The 17,065-nt window shown below is 43.8% G+C and overlaps 1 protein-coding gene across 3 annotated transcripts; it reads right to left on the bottom strand.

Moving 5' to 3' along the window:
• Positions 1–671: 671 nt before the first annotated feature.
• On the bottom strand, positions 672–16,429 carry LOC146177243 (uncharacterized). 3 transcript variants are annotated; one of them, XM_084581112.1, is made up of 7 exons: positions 16,204–16,429; positions 14,888–15,035; positions 11,707–11,840; positions 10,813–10,936; positions 9,122–9,235; positions 1,024–1,177; positions 672–886 (listed from the first exon to the last, which is right to left on the bottom strand). In XM_084581112.1, the coding sequence occupies exons 1-7, from the start codon at positions 16,292–16,294 to the stop codon at positions 788–790; spliced, it is 864 nt and encodes a 287-aa protein (XP_084437238.1). In that variant the 5' UTR covers positions 16,295–16,429; the 3' UTR covers positions 672–787. The 3 variants fall into 3 exon arrangements, with proteins under 3 accessions (XP_084437238.1, XP_084437237.1, XP_084437239.1); XM_084581111.1 differs by having other exon boundaries at positions 9,107–9,235; positions 16,204–16,428; XM_084581113.1 differs by lacking the exon at positions 9,122–9,235 and having other exon boundaries at positions 16,204–16,422.
• Between the last annotated feature and the right edge of the window lie 636 nt (positions 16,430–17,065).

Raw genomic sequence — 17,065 nt, 5'->3', positions numbered from 1 at the left:
GTATGCATTAACTTGAAATGTGATATTCAGCATTAGCACGCAGCTTAACGTATTTATGAAGTTGTTGTATTTGATTTAGCGCAAAACAAACGCAAAAAATAATATGTTCTAATTTATCATTAGTGATGATTGTAATCCTTGGTGTCACTTCTTCAACATGCTGTCGGGAATCATCATTGCACAGCGCGCTCGTGATGCTCGTACATAAACGTTCAGCGCTTTGCCTTTCCAAAAGATTAATACTAGCGAATAGAAATATGTACTGACCTTGCCATCCTACTCTGAAGAGCAGTCATTTGTTATCTCTTCTTTAGCGTTGTGCACAGCTCTCAAGATCACGGTTTTCTTCACGGGAGGCAATCGCAGTAAATAGCAATTTAAAGGCCACGATTGAATCAAGAAGCGACATAAGTAGCCTGAAAAAGTGTTTCTTCAAATGATGAAGTATAATAAGTAGATTTATTATTGAAACTGTTCACCGGCACCAGGGCTCGCAGAGGTCGCTACTATCCGAGAGGTTTAGTAAGATTTTTCATTGAATTACAACTTCACCATGGCTTCTGAGAGCACCTGAAGAGCAGGCTCTCTGTCTCTAAGCTGGTGATGAATAAAACTTAAACAACCTCAAACCTAAACCAAACCAGCTGCTTCACAAAGCACTTGAGGCACCCTGAAAGTTTCACAAAATTTATTCAAGACGACCTTGAGCCAGAGCTACCCAGGTGCTGCCGGCTAATGAGAGGAATATTCAAGATGAATATTTTGCGTTTTCTGCAATAGGCCTTGATTAAGACTCACATCGACGGCCGAGTTGTTTGTGTAATACATGGAGACCTTCTTGAATTGATTCCATCGACGCCATATTGTGGTTCGCGTTTTCTTCGACCTGATGTTGAGAATGAGGATCAGAAATAGAATAGCAATTTTATAAATGAATACGTTACTGCTCCTCGTCGTTAGAGAATACCCATGGTACACCTGAGACAAATTTCCAGGCTTGTGTGCTTCGTACACGAGGCTCACCTTGGAAGCGAGAGAGGCGAATGCCTGGGCGTTTTCTCGTAGAAGAGCTTGCATCTTGACGATTTCTGTTGCAATATCATTGAGGCTCACTGCATCACTCCTGCTTCCAGCGGTTCCGTTCGTGTTGTCAGGCGCAACTTTTTGCCGATACATTCTTGACAAACGAAGCGTGAGGTGAACATTTTCAGAGTACATAATTAGGATGTGCACAGTCTCAAATATTTAATCAAAATAAATCATAATATAGGCATTTAGCGAGAAACAGATTGCGCAGGGCATCTGTGCTGATTTTTCAAACGCTTGTAAACTTGATTTGTTGCTGCTGGCAGTCGTAGTAGTGCACTGTGCACTATGCGTGAGCCGCAAGGAACGATCACGTGTTCATTATTTATTTACACTCAGCCTTGCCTATAGACGCGGCTCTATCATTTGCGTTGTCATGCAAGATGCCCCGAGATGTACCTCGAATTATCGTGGCCAATTTATTCTGTTTCTACAATGTCGAATGTTTTGCCAGTCACCTTTCGCTGCTTGATCTAAACAATATTTCGCCGACTATAAATTCCACACTATTCTTGTGCCAGTAACCCCCAGTGTCACGATTCCGTTAAAAATAAACACACGTATTTAATCCAGATATATCCTTGGTAAGTTGGCGAATGTGAACGAGGCCATAGGGTATCCACATGTCCGCCGTTAACTGCGCCATCGCCACACGCTCTTGTACTGCGGGACCTTTGGTAACATCGCGCACTACGCACTGCATTATTCGCCATCAACTGTTATTCTTGCAGCTGCGTCTCAAGAATTGATCTTAATATAATGGTATTTATCATCTGTTTGCGCCAACTTAAAGCACGCTGGGAGGAAAAAAGGACATGTGTCAAAAAGGGATGTATTCAGCACTCGGTAGAGGCGTTTTTGTAAAGTGCTGCTAGCGATCTAAAGTGCGCCGTGGCGGCACCTATCAATACAAGCGAAGGAAGGCGATTGCAGAGGTGGACAACCTCATGAGCTCGACCTCAACCTCACAGAGTGAGGTGAAGTTGAGGTGAGGTCGGTGACAGCTCGAAATGTTTTGAGTGAGGTCACTAAATTGGACCTCGACCTCACGCGGGAGTTTGAGGTTCAGTGAGGTCGTCATTGTGTAAGGTCGAAATTATGAGGTCAAGATTTTTGCAGTTGCCGGGGCTTACTTCAAAGAGTGCCCCTTTTTACGCGTTGTTCGAGCGTACTAACGCGGTGTGGCCGCCGACTCTTGGTGTTCGGTTACCCCCCGTTCGGACGACCCGATGCCACAGTCACTGCCCAGCTATCGGTATTCCACCGCAATGTCAGCTACGCGATGATGCAATCCTCTGGTCTTCTTGGAAGGAGGATTCTTTTTTTTTGCGGAAAAATCTCCTCGAGCACCCCGCCCGCCACCCCCGCTACCTCTGCTTCCTCTGACTTTTGTGCTGATGCTTGCCGCTGGCTCGAACACCTAGTAGCGCGCTAACCACATAACTCAGGGTGACCCGCTGTGCTTTTGCCGGATTCCGCAAACAAAGCGAAACCAACTGTCTTTGCGCAGATGGCGCGGAGCAGAACTGTTTGTCGTGTGCATGCCTGTTTCTAGGCGCTGAAGTCACAGCTGCCGCCTGCTCTAGACGGACAAATCAATCGGATGAAAATGTTTGTGATCAGATGTCGGACTCATATATTCAGACATTCGTTTTTTCTTTAAAAATCATTTCAGATATACGTAAATGAAACCAATTACATGCTAGCACTGAGGAATGAAGCCGATGTCTCAGGTCTTCTATATGCTCTGGGAAGCGCAGCTGTCTTCCGTCTTTAGTGTTGGACATTTGTTATTACTTTCTTCAGCATGGTATTGATTTATACATATTTTCTTGTATGTGATCTACGTTCGTGCACTGACCAACAGAGAACAGGCTTCTTCCTGCACATTTAACTCTTTCTTTGGCATCTTTCCAGAGCCTTTTCACTTACCGGCGCAGTCCCATTTAGTTTTTCTCTCTTTTTTTTTCAAGTATTGCAAACCGCGATGTAGTCTCTGAAGACGGAGCTGAAACACATAAGACACCACCTTTGGTTTGTATTGATGACAGTATTGATGAAGGGAGGAGCGCATGCACAGCAGTGAGCGCGGACCCTCCGTGCTGGTTGCTCGCCTCCTTTATGTTGCTGTGGCCTTTATTGTACGTTTATGTGCAGTAACTATCCGACCCTAACAGGAAACGGTTTCTCTGGATGCACGTGCAGTGCATGCGGCGAAGCAGGTTCGGAGATACCACCATGCAGTTTATTAGTTCAGTCTTTAAAGGAAAACAAGTGAATACCACAAAGTAGCTCGTCTGAGAATTTCTGGCGAAATGGTTTCCAGTATTCTGTTTGGACGTACAGGTATTTATATCATTTTCATTTTGTTTTGGAGGCAGGTGGGTGTTGGACATTTTGCTCGGGCAAAATTTGACGGACGAGACGATATTCGCGATACGAAAGTTCTGCACGTTTAGCCCTCTTTTCTAGCAGTTGCGACCCCTGTAATTTTTCAACGTAATGATGATGATGATGATCACCACTTTATTTACTCCAAAAAAGGGGTAACCAGCCGAAAGACTGGTTGCACTGCTTAGAGAAGGTCAGCAGGGATCCCTTGGGACTCTGCGACCTCCAATGCGCGAAAAATGAGCTGGCGCTGTTGGCCGAGCTCGGTGGTACGCAGGACGGACTCCCACGAATCCACTGTTGCTGAATTGTCTGTGTTGTATTGTGTACATGTCCACACCATGTGACTGAATGTGGCCGGCTGTGAGCAGTGTTTGCACGTAAGTGCAATGAGATTTGGGAAAAGTTTGCTATATGGAAATGTTCCTGTTTGTATTTTGCGCCAATGGACGGTCTCGCGCCGGGATAGTTCCCGATGTGCAGAGGGGTATAGACACCGTGCGAGCTGATAACGCTGGAGGATGTCCGTGTAAGTAACAAGGCGTAAAGGAGTGCCTTGGGGAATGTCAGAGGAAGCGGCAGGCTGAGGAGGGTGCTCCGCCCGGTATATAGCCGAGTTCTCGGGCTAGAGCATGCGCCTGTGCGTTCCCGCTGAGCGCCTCATGGGCTGGAGCCCATATGAGAAGACGAGGTGTAGACGGTAAGGGAAAATATCGGAGGATAGTGTGAGCCTGTCTGGATATACGACCTGCATCGAAGTTACGAATTGCCTGCTGAGAATCGCTAACGACTACTTTGGTGGAGGGGTTGGTCAGAGCTAACGCGATGGCAGCCTCTTCCGCGGTGGTAACAGTTGCGGCGTTGAGGACGCTGCAGGCGTTGTGCCAGTTTCAGTGCGGTGTCAGTGCAACCGCAACCATAGCGGGGTGAAGGGGGTGGTGGGAAGCATCGGTGTATGTAACGTCGGGGCGACCGGCAATACGTTTGTGGAGTTGCCGGGCTCGGTCGGCTCTGCGCTATGTATTATACTCTGGATGCTTACGTTTGGGAAGCGGAGGTATACGAAGCGTGATATTCAAAGAAGCAGTTTCGCCAATTCTTGCAATACTCAACGGGATCACAGAATTGTAGAAAAACACCTAGGAGTGGCCGGTTTGGACCTTATAACATCAACAACGTTCCTATTTGAAGTTTTCTGAAGGTACATTTGTTTAATCGGCGTCGGCCGAGTTTTCTGATTATTTGGTGTGTTGCTGTTTTTGCTTCTTTTCTTTGTTTTGTTGGGGACTTAGCTTTCATGACAAGTCGTTTCTTGAGTGGTTATTGTGAAAAATTCGTGCCCAGGTAATATGACCCCCGTTGATATGGACGACCCGAGGTATGGACAGTTTTTCTGGGGACGAAACTTTTTAAATGTGCTTATGCCTTGTTAATATGGAAACTAGGTGTCTATACAATGGACAGGGGAAGAATGTACACAACCCATTTGGGCCCATGTGGTTTTATCTCGATAATATGGACGTCGTTTGAAAAAAGCAGGGGAGTCCGAACGCAAGTTAAAGGAAGGCGCGCCGATACGTCCGGATGCGTGAACGAGTCCTGTGGAGTTGGAAAGAACCAAAGCGGGCGTGTCGTCGTTTTAGGACGGGGAGGGGGGGGGTCACCACCGTACGCCCGTACGAGCGGAAATATAGCGACACAGCAAACTGAGGGCCAGCTAAGTAAGAAAGACCCCGAAAGGAGGGAACAGGGAGATTTCTGGGTGCAGCGGCAGCGCCGCAACGAGAAGCCGCAGTCGGGAAAGCAGCAACATGTTGTCGCTATAAATTCTGCTGAACGTGAACAGGGAGGCCGGTAAAAACGTAAGAAAGAAATAATAGGAAGAAAGACAAGCGCCAAAAGTGGGGGTGGGAACTAAAGTATTTTTTTTCCTGAACACAAAGTGTGTTCCTTGAAGCCATTATCGCTTTTTCGTCAGAGTTAAGACACACTCAGAAAGTAGAGCGACAAAAGAAAGGCCACGAGCACGCAACCAGGACCGGGTGTCCCATCCTGAACACCCTTCCTTCTCATGCTCCTGGTTTTCGTCACTGTTGCGCTGCCGAACTGCCACATTTCGCACCCCAGGAGGTCCGCATGTCGACTTCGCTTTCAGTCAACGATGCGGCCTTGACAAGGTCTGAGCTCTTCGTAGTCGACTAGCCGTACTTCTAAACTATACTTCAGCTTGCAATGTTTGTTGCATAGCAACACACACACAAACGGCACAGGAAAGGGCTGTTGGATAGCCCTCTGCATAGTCAACTTGACTACCTCGCTTCCTTACAGAAACAGTACAAGGCAAAAAAGAGAGAATCAGAAGAACGGAAAGACAGGGAGGTTAACCAGGCAAAAAGAGTGCAAAGAATCGGGAGCCCGTAACCTCCAACTTTAGTCTGAATTTTGGCATGACTGAGTTAAACGCAAAAGAACGGACCTGAAGGTAGGCGTGAATCGGGAAATCTTTGAATACAAGCGGCAAAAGTTATCTCAGTCAATCCAAAATAGAAGCGGCAAAAGTTACCTCAGTCAACCCAAGCCGTGAGGAATTGGACCCAAGTCACACTAAGCCTCAGCCACGCCAGGTCGACGCTAGCATCGATACTCAGGACGGCGATAAATGGCTCAACGTTGGCATCGCAGCATCAGCTGCAGTCCGACCGCGCCGAGCACAGTTTTAAGAAATAGAGTCAGCCTTGTTAATGTGCTTCGGGAATGTGCGTGCGAATGGTGCTGTCGTGAGCGAGGAAATGCTTCAAGAGAAGGCTCGCTGCCGCGGCAACACTATGGGTACGCATCGTTCCTTCTCCCCCGTCTTGATTGGTTTTACCTGTGATGACATACGGAAATGTTTTTTAGTAGAACAGGGGGATGTTTACTGTGAAACGTTATTCTACGCTGTGTCAAGGCATTACTAACTCCAGCTACTCAAGAGGCTGGCTGACGGTTTAAGAGCACACATGACATTTCTTTCCGATCGACGGATTCATGGAGAAGGGGTTAGCATCGACAGCTCGGCTTTTTTAATTACAAATTTAATTAAAATGCCAGCAATAATTAATTTTTTTGCAATAAAATACTTTTCGTTTTTATTCATGACTTGTTATTATGGATGACACGCTTTGTGTACAGTTTTGGTCGGAAACCAAAGTGTCCATATTAACGAGGCACGACTGTATTCCTATTTTTTTCTAATTTAATGTATTCGGCCGCAAGGTAATGTACAGTTTATTAAAAAAAAGGATGGCAACCATGAATGTTTTTTTCGAATTAAGCAAAAGAGCATATCGCCATTGTTGTCATCGTCAATAGGGTCAGCAGTATTTGTCTTTTCAGCATAGAGTAAGAATTGGTTTGTTTTAATTCTAATACGAATTTTATTCACGTAGGTCGGATGGGATAAACTCTTGTATTGTATTATGGGCCTATGCGTAGTAATTTGGTACCCATGTAGACCTTAAAATGAAGACGATCAAAAAGGGGTAGACGAGGAGGGGGAGAGGATTGCTACTTTAGTGCAGAGTTGGACATGTAGTCTCCGGAGTTTTTCTTTTATCCGGGATATTAATTTTTGTATAAAATTAATAGTAAAATACAGCCTTCATATGACAAAATACTGGCTTGCCTATATATCCCAGGATTCCCGAGAAATGTATATTTGCTTCAAGTTATGGTTTATATAATGATCCCTTTTTTTAGGTCGAGAGCCCGACCTCAACCCCAAATTTGAGTTTGAGGTGAGGTTGAGTTAGGTCGCCAAATATTTTTAATTGGGAGGTGAGGTAGGGGTTTTTGAGGTCAAATTCCCACCTCTGGGTGATTGTGCTTTTAAGGTATGAAAGGCAGCTGATGCTTGCTTAAGACTAGCTTCAGGCTTCGAGTATAAGTGAGACGTCCTGGAAGAGGAGCCGCCTGTCCTTTGGTGAAGTTCCTGCTTGCATGCCTTGGTGCTCTTCACCACATGATCAAGAGCCAATTTTGCTTCGGGTCAGCCTCCTGCTTTACCTCTTTGATGACCTCATTTTATACAGTTCTCCCGGAGGGTATTTGGAAGGCCATGTCTAAAGGAAATGAAAACGTTACTAACGCATCATCCACTAAACAAACTATATTTTACTCCAGGCCTATTAATTACGGTAAATGCTTGTCAAGAGATTACGCCACGGCGCCTAACCTGTTTCTTGTTTGCAATTTTGACATTTCATGTTGAAGACGACGGTCGCTGTACAAACGTCACAAACATTTCCGGTACCATTACATATGCTTCATCTAGAGACATCTTGCGCAGTGCTTGCTGAAGGGGAGAATTTGTTAAATTGATTTTCTAACATTCTCAACCAAGTCCATGTGATGAAGCTGACGTTATTCTTGTGATTGTATCATCCTCTCACTAAGTTTCCGTCTGCTACATATTTTTACCCCAAAACTACCTACCCCTTCAGCTGAGTTGACTGTAAGACTATTCTAAATTTTAACCGCTAAAAGCTAAACAAAGCTGAGTGGACTGCAATTTTCAAGCCATTGTTTTCTCTCTTTTTTTCTCAATTTTTATGGATCAGAATGCTGTTGAGACTTTTCAGATTCTACAAACTCGAAACTTTAGGCTTTGTGCGTGCAGGGCGGCGTGGTCTGTTAATACACTTTGGCCATAATACTTGTATTCTTCGGTGCTTCGTTCTCGCCAGCGACTTTACATTTCCCACTTAAAGAGTGCTTATTACAACCTCTTTCATAACGTGAGTTATATCCGATTCCTCTTCACCACTGCCTTTATTAAAAGTGTATCGATTTTGCTTTCTTTTGTACTTTATGATCTACTGTACTCTGCTGGCGTTGGTTTTTGTTCCCTATTTTGATTTATGCATGACCGACTTCTATTTGTTATTATCTTAAAGCTATATGTGTGTTGCCTGCAAGGAAAAAGAAAAGAATTGAACTGGGCTCGTCCCTTTCCCTTCGTTTAACCGTGCGCAGCAAAAATAGTTACTTTATCAAAGCAACATCACCGAATGCAAACTTTCAACATGACATAACAAAATATGCCGAAAAGTGGCACTGTACCAGGCTATCCAGGGGAAAAATGACTAGGAGCGACAGGACGTAATTACAGAGAGGGCAAACCGAGTGAAACTGTAATGCAAATTTACCTTGTTAACAAGTTAATTGCGTGCAAAAGTATGCAACAAACCACCCAACGCTCAAGACTACATCACCACTTTCTCCCATTTTTTCCCAAAGTGAAAGAAAAGGCTCGAAATAAGCCGGCGCAGGTAGTGCGGATATCAATACTACAGCACATAATGTAGACATCGAATGCGCACAGGAAAGCACAACAGCAGGAAGAAGAAATCATACAAGTAAAACTCAGTGCACGGCGCCCTAGATGTTCCTTACAGTGTAAAAAGTGAGAAACATTCGCCTAAACCTCTCTTGTGGCATTTGGGCGCATACACGTGATTTTTTACTGCCTGATTTACTTTACGCTTGAAAGCTGTCAAGCAAATTCTATGATCTAGAGCATGTTGAAATTATTCAGCGGCTGAATGAGCGAAGAAGCGAGAAACAATGGAAATAGTTCCGGGGAGCATACCGTTCGCAGTCATACATCACCTCTATGGCATCGCGAAGATTTTTTACTGCCACCAAAGCCGACTGCATAGGCATGGAGCACGCCGAATTCCATGATTTGTCGTAACATGCAGTCTGCGCAGGTATATTCCTGGAATGGTTATATGAATGACAGGTTTGGCCTCAGCTGAGATGTTCAAATGCTCGTCTAGCTTTTCGCTATGCAATATTCAATTGCCCTCACAAGCACATGACGGTTACGACAATATAAGCATTTTACTTTACATAAAGAAGAGAAGCATTGCACAACGGAACCTCTAAGATTCATGACAATATGGTAATATACATTGATAGATTTATTTTCGTTTCCTAGTAGATAATCATTCAGTTATCAGGCTTGTTAGATGACTCAGATGACCTCTGGCGCTGCATAGTTGCACACAAATACATCGAACGCTCTCGGCTGAGAATAATGTGCACAGAAACTCTGCGGTAATGTCCGGCAAGAGCCACACATCTCAAAGACTGAGCACTAACTTGGCTCAGTGAAACACTAGTTCCTCTCTCACAAAAAAGCAATGTCTATAAGCGCACACAAATTAACAATGACCCTAGGAACGCATTACCTGGAGGGAGCTGTATTCATCTGCTAAATAAAAGGAAGAGTAAACTAACAGGGCATTTTCAGTTTACTGTGATTCGCCTCTTCAAATGGCTGAAAATTCTATAGTTGAAATTTATATTCTTGGATATTTGATCAGGACCCAAGTACATATCTAACAAAGACTACCAACCTGTCGTTGTAAACAGATGTGTGCGGCGCCTTAATCTGGGCGAAGCTTGATTGTCGACTTAACTTGCGTGTGGCTATAGTGAGCAGGAGAAATGTTACGCCTCACGCTTTGTGTTGTACTGCTGCATACTTCTTACAACGATTCTGCAGAGGCAACCATTTGCTACATAAGCAGGCACCGCTCTGATCTCTATGTGATACTCGATAAAACTTATTTGGTGTCCCGCACTTTGACTGCACCCAAAACAAATTTTTTCCGTGCTGCAAGAGATACTTTTGCAGGTATGAATCAGGAAACAAATTGCGCAAGTTCTTGAAATAATATTTCGCGGAACTTCTACTTCTTACTTAGAATATGGTGAGCATTCATTGTTTATTTTGCGATACTTGTTCTTTCCTTCGCATCATGTGAAATAAGGCCACTAACAGGGACATTGCAAACGTAATTCCACATTGGTGCACGTAATCTGCACCTTCTGTCCGATTATTCACAACCGTCACCTATCGTCACCTCAGTGTACTAGAAATGACTGCTGATAGCAAAGTCTGTAGACATTTAATTACAGCTGTACATATGCATTTGCTTTAGCACAGTTCTGTTACTTAAATCTGGTAGCACGACAATGTGGTGAAACTAAAATTGCTCCTGCCACTCCTTGCTTACACTGCCACCTTGCCGACCACTCTCAGCACTATATTCTTTACTCCTTATAAGTTTCGCTGGCTGAAGTATTGCGTTTGCCCTGACCCTATTGTATATCTCTTACACGCAGATCAGTTTATCATATCGCCGCCAGATCCGAAAATGAATGTCGATCATATCGTGATGATCCTTAAATGAATTGGTAAACGTCACCTAGGCGAGCAACACGTCATCCCTTAGCTAATATCATTAAGTAATTGCTCCAGCAATGTCACATCGAAATCCAACTCACTTGCAAGCCATTTTTTCGTAATCCGCATAGGTTTCCATGAGGGATGGATCCATACCGCCACCCTGCTCCTCTACACAAGAGGTCAGCTTAGCCGTATCTGCGCAACTAATTGCTGTGGCTGCACCTACGAATGAAATGGAGATATAACAGTTTTACAATGATGGCAGTACGTGCGCATTTCTTTCGACGATCACACATACCCACTGTAATTATCGTCAATTCGATCGCCATCATTTCTTCCTGCATCGATGACGGCTCACCCCTTCAGGACTTAATGTACGCAGCTACTCCCAGGAACCGTTGCGCAGCGACGGTAGCACAAATATTGAACACAGCACAACGAGTGTCATAATTACGCCGCTGTTCCTGGGTATCACAAAGCAAATAAATCTGCAGATTAGAACTGCCGGCTCGTCAAGCCGCCTATTGGCAGCTTTTTTCGATAGCGCCCCATGATTACAGCACAAGGCAGAAAAAAAGGTAGAGATTTCATTTGATTTGAAATAGCCGCTCAATTTGTTTTCTGAGATACGCACCTACTTTAACACATGTTGACGCAGTGGCCTAGACTACATGCCTGACCTTACCTCCCTCTACCACAAGGTTGAAGGAGAAAAGCTACAAATTGCCATTCCCAGCTTTGTCATGTCTCTCAGAAAACACTATAGCTCACCTCGTATGCTAAATTTAGTTTGTAGCGGTGAAATCATAGATAATTTTCAGCCATCTTTAGAGTCGCTAAACAAAATTGTCACACACACATTGGCCTACTAAGAATTGGCCTCGATGTCACACCTAACAAATATTGATGAATATCACCCCGACAGAATGAAACGTCGCTTTCGTACTTTTGGCAGATAGGATAAACGAGCCATCCTCAGTGTAGTATCTTACCCCTCAACATCGCTGTGTTACAAATCAAGGCGCGAAGCGCTCTGTAACCTTCCTCTCTCCGAGTGAAGTTGCTTCTCATTGACAGAGGACAGCGAGCGAAGCCCACGTAGCACGACGACGTTTCGTTAAGTAAGCTGTAATAAAATATTACACAGCTACAGGAACACATTCTACTGTAATGCGTTAATCATCATCATCATCATCATCAGTCATGCGAGTCAGCGCGAGGAAACAAATTTCGAAAGAATTTTCGATTAATCTCGAGCCCCTTCCAGACAGTTTCATGGAAAAAGTATGCCACATTTATTATCTTCTACATCTTACTATACAATATATTACGTATATTTTTCCAGCAATAGCATCCTCTTGTCCACATTAAATAGGTAATAAATATCCACTTCTTGCTGACCACACCTACTAATTAGCGCACATTTCTTCCTCACGCTTGCATTTAGTTGCAAGTCAAAAGACTAATTGAAATATCAGCACGATTTTCGCTAGGGTTTTTAATGAGACACTAAACTAGCTCGCTTTGTTACTGACTTATAACCATAACTTAAGGCAAGCCTTCAAGTCAACGCAGTTTTTCTGGATTTTTCAAATCCTGTTGATTGGGTCCCTCATCACAGATTTCTACTAAAAGTAGCACAGCTTAGCATCCACCCTAATGGGCTCGCCTGGTTTAACGACGTTCTTTCTTCTGGAACTCAGTTCACATCCGTGGATAATTATAATTCTTTTTCGACTTAGGTAACATATGGTGCACCCCAAGCAACCGTGCTTGATCCTTTGCTTTTTCTAATATATATTGATGACTTACCTGTCTGTGTAACATCTATAGTTCGTCTTTTTGCGGATGACTGCGTAATTTACCGCAACAATACTAATGGCAGTGACCGGCAATCCATACAAAGTGACATGGACGCAGTGAACTCATGATGCTCATCTTGGTTAATGACTTTAGACATCGCTAAAACAAAACATATATTCTCCATTATTCGTATAGCCCGAATATCTACCACACATATAGGCTTAGTGGCAATGTTATATACAACCAATGTTTCCAAATACGACGGGATGTATCTTCAGTTTGATCTAATATGGCATCTAACTTCAACCTAGCTACTGCTAGCCGTTCGCTTGGATTTCTTAAACCTACTCTCCAAGACACTACTATCCAGGTTAAAAAACTTGCTTATATCCTCTAACACGCCTTAAAATTGAATTTTATGCGGTTATTTGGAATCCTGCTCAAGCATACATGTTATCGCGAACATTCACTCCTTGCAGAACCGTGATGTGCGTTTTGTATTTTCAGAATACTCACCTTTCACAATCGTCACAGAATCAAAATAATGTGCTGAACTGGAAGACATCATATCGCTGTAAACACGCTCGGTTGACACTTTTCCATAAGCTTTATCATCATCCATTACTGCATAGGGATTTATTTCAGTCACCTCATATCATACTTCCACGACTTGATTCATGCATTCAAAGTTAAACGTGCAAAGTGTCATTCATCATCTGATGCTAATTCATTCATTCCTCGCACTATCATTGAACGGAATAACTTGTCATCGCACATCGCTACAGAAACTAACATAAAAGAAATCCAAGAGCTACATCGCTGGAACGGAAATGTTTACAATATTTTACTATTGTTTTTCTTTCCTTCTCTTGATGTTTTGCCTCATGATTAATTAATGTTTCTTGAATTTGTTCTTGATAATTGTATCGCCATTATTATGATTGTATCACCCATCCCCTATGTAATACTCTTTGGGGGGCGTTTAGGGGTGATATAGAAAAATAAATAAATACTTTTCAGATAACATCAGATATACTGTCCATACCGAGTCCTCAAATCTAGCCAATCAGTTGAAAGTTCCGCTAGCCAAAATCTGTTCATCACTTGTGCACGGCGGAGGAGCGTTGTCCTCATGTAATGTAATGCAGAGAGAATTCCATTCAAGCCACTGCAGATATAATGCAAGCAACGAAGAATAACAACAGGAAAAGCAATATCCCGTCATGTTGCAACGCTGCGATCACCTATAGGCTAGAGCACCGTATTCGCATTAATAAACGTGAGGTTTCCAGTACTGCTCACTGATCAATTCGATAAAAACTTTACCTGGCCCCATGCTTCCACTGCTTGGTGGGCAATGGTAGAAAAAGAAGCCTCAGATTCCACGTCGAGCGAAAGTAAAAGCCGAGTTCCATGGCGTTTTTTTTTTTTTTTTGCTACTTTTTGTTTCCGCTTTATGCATCTGAAAAACATATCTCAGTAATCCTGCATTCGACAGAAGGTACATGCGCTATTTTTTGCAGCCTTAGATAATATTGCAGGCAAGTTTCGTAACCGGTCGGATGCAAATAGAGAGAGAGAGAGACAGCAATTTTACGGTCGAGATTCTAGGAAATAAATTCAGTTCATAAACTTTCTGTACGAAATTTTGGTGTTTCTGCTTACATAAAAGACATGAATGTACGGCTATGCCATAATGCTAGTACAAGTTTCACTTTGGTAAGTTGTGTTTTCGAATGGGCACGCTCTTTACTTTTTAACTCAGGATGCATATATAAGACAAGATAGTGGAGAGTGGCCAAGCGCTTCTCCACGATGCGCGAAAGTTCTCTCACGTGACGTGCAATCCAGAAGCTTTAGTGAAAAGGAAGGAGAAAAGCTTGCTTGTTGTGCAGGTAAACTCTGTGTGCACACAAAACACGCAAGGTTTTATCTGCTTCATACGAATCAGAACTGCACACATCCCGAGGGACCTATTCGCGCAGTTACGGGCATTGGTATAAAAACTGTCAGAATGGACAGCTCGGAAGCAGGGCACGTAAGACGAATTGCAGAAAAAGTGTCCTTCTATGCATATGCTGCAATGTATTCAAGTTAAGAGCACGCAGTGTGTTAAATAAAACGTTTGTGTCAAAACAGCCTAACATGCCGAATTTTTGTTATTTCGTCCTATTTAGTTTCCACACCATGTGCGCACCTCATTTCGGAAGTTGGTTGGTTTGTTGGTTTGTGGGGTTTAAGAAGTATTTTCTGCAAGCATATCTATTACCGAATTACTCGCCCATAATGTGGTAGGGCGGTAGGCCAGAGCTTCCCTGCCTTTTCGTGCCCTCGCTGTAGCCGAGCTCAAAGCAATATGGTAGCTGATACCTGCAGGTTTCCCTCAAAGCTTCGTAGCTCCATTGCCCTTCTTCATTCCGCCGCAGTTGCAGACTGTTGAAAATATCGACGTATTGCATGTAGCAGATGGAAATCCCACCTTTGGTACACTCCTTCAAGGGGCCCTTGTAGTCCGTATCTGCACCAAGAATTATATGCGAACAGCAACTTAGGCATCGATGTACAATAGATGTATTCAGGCGCGCGTATGGGTCGTTGTTCTGCGCAAGTTCCTGCACATGGTTTGCGGTACAAAGCGGTTGTTTTGTCTTACTTTTCAATAAACGGATTGAAAGGTTTATTCGAGGCAAACTGGTAATGATATGGTACTTTCGCGAATCTAAGCTAACCCCGCCTCCCCCCCTCCCCCTTCCTTCATGCTGGAAGAATTGTGTTCAAAAATATTAGTGTGGTTCACCTCAACTGAGCCAGGTGATACGGAAAAGAACCTCGATTAAGCATATTTACACGCATTTAGGCCCGTGTTCATACCTGCTTTTGCACCTTATCTCTGGCCAACGAGGCGTCGTGCCGCTCTCTGATATATGGATCGCTAGAAGCAGCCCAGCTCCAATGCTGTTTTAAAGAACTCGTCCCAGTTACCTAGTCTGGCTCCATATCTGGGCCCCTGCCAACTGGCTCTATGTTAAGTCAACTCCACTGGCTCTTACGGATAGAGTAGAGTATAGGGGAGCAAGGAGAAAGAGAGATGTACATAGAATGAAGACGCGCCTCGCAACGGCTATCGCGTAATCGGCGAAGCAGCAAGGGCGATGACGCATGAGCAACATATACACCCTGTTTATAAGAGAACCCGTGATCGTCGCGGGTTATTTGAGTTCCCAGCCCCGAGGACCGTAAGCTGGGTACTCAACATAGGGGGTGAAATTAGTAACATAGGCAGTGAATGCAATTAGCAGCATGGTTTACACCGATGTTAATGAGTCGATGAAATTGAATGCAACCTGCAGTTTTCTGCAAACGCACGCCCACATCATTTTAGAACGATGAAGATGCTCACCGAACCTGACACCTCCTCAGAGCAGGAACATAAAGCGGAACATTCCCAAATAATTTCAATTTATTTTTTCGGTTCATTATCAGACAAGTGGGAAAACTTACCGACGAGCAGGATTTGGAATAGTGGGAGTGAAAGACAATTTTCGTTTTACTACACTTTAGAACGCTCGGTCATTGCCGCCGCATTGGCGGAGATGCATTGTATGCTAAGCAGCTTTTCACTGCATGTCATGCTACAACTGGTTTGGGTGGTGAGGTAAACAAAACGTTTTTGCTGAGGTACTCACAATTTTCGGAAGCGTCGACAGAAAAGAAGCTCAGCACAAAGCTAGCAGTGAATGCCAACGCTCCTAAGCTGACTAAATGTTGGACCCGCATCTCTTTCTAGTCGCTGACACAACACCCTCTTTTACAGTGCACACTGGCTTACAGCTCCCTTCGTCCCTAAAATCTAAAGTACTGTGAGATGCGAAAGTTACAATGTCTGCGCGATTTCCGTTCTTTCTTCCGCTCAAAATCTAATCTGTTCAGACTCATGCTCTACGCAGGTTCAGACTGACGCCCTCATCCGCCTTGAAGAGCGTTACTCCTCATCGGATGTCTGCCCTCCCCCCCCCCCCCCCTTCCAAATTAGGGTGCACAGCTATCATCCACCCACTTCCGCGGACTAACTGGCTGCGAATCTTATCGAAAGCGCCTGGCTTGCTAAGCCAGTTTGCACATATTCTATAAGTATAAAGACCTTTGCGTAAGACGAGTACCAAAAATAACGTTCCTAGAGGTGATCTTACTTTAATGATTCTTTTGACACATCCGAGGCATCTTCGTGCATTGAAGTGGATGAAAACATTAAAAGCTCTATTTCATGTCTCATCTGAGAAAACATTATAGAAGAATTACATATTGTCGGCAAGCAGGTCAACTGCGTCCAAAAACATATAAGGGCAGGTTCATAAACTAGATGGAACATACTCCTTCTGAACAATTTCACTTTTGACCACCCCTGGTACCCAAACGAGCATAGAGGAACACGCAAAAATATTGCGAGAAAATTTTGCAGCAGTTTCAAGCTCCGCAAATTATACACATTCTTTTTAAAGTGCAAATTAACAGATCATCATCATCATCATAATAATAAACATCATCAGC

Source organism: Amblyomma maculatum, chromosome 10, assembly GCF_055883805.1.
Source record: "Amblyomma maculatum isolate TAMU_Amacu chromosome 10, ASM5588380v1, whole genome shotgun sequence".
In the NCBI taxonomy this organism is placed as follows: Eukaryota; Metazoa; Arthropoda; class Arachnida; order Ixodida; family Ixodidae; genus Amblyomma; species Amblyomma maculatum.
This window is presented reverse-complemented; position numbering and strand designations above follow the sequence as displayed.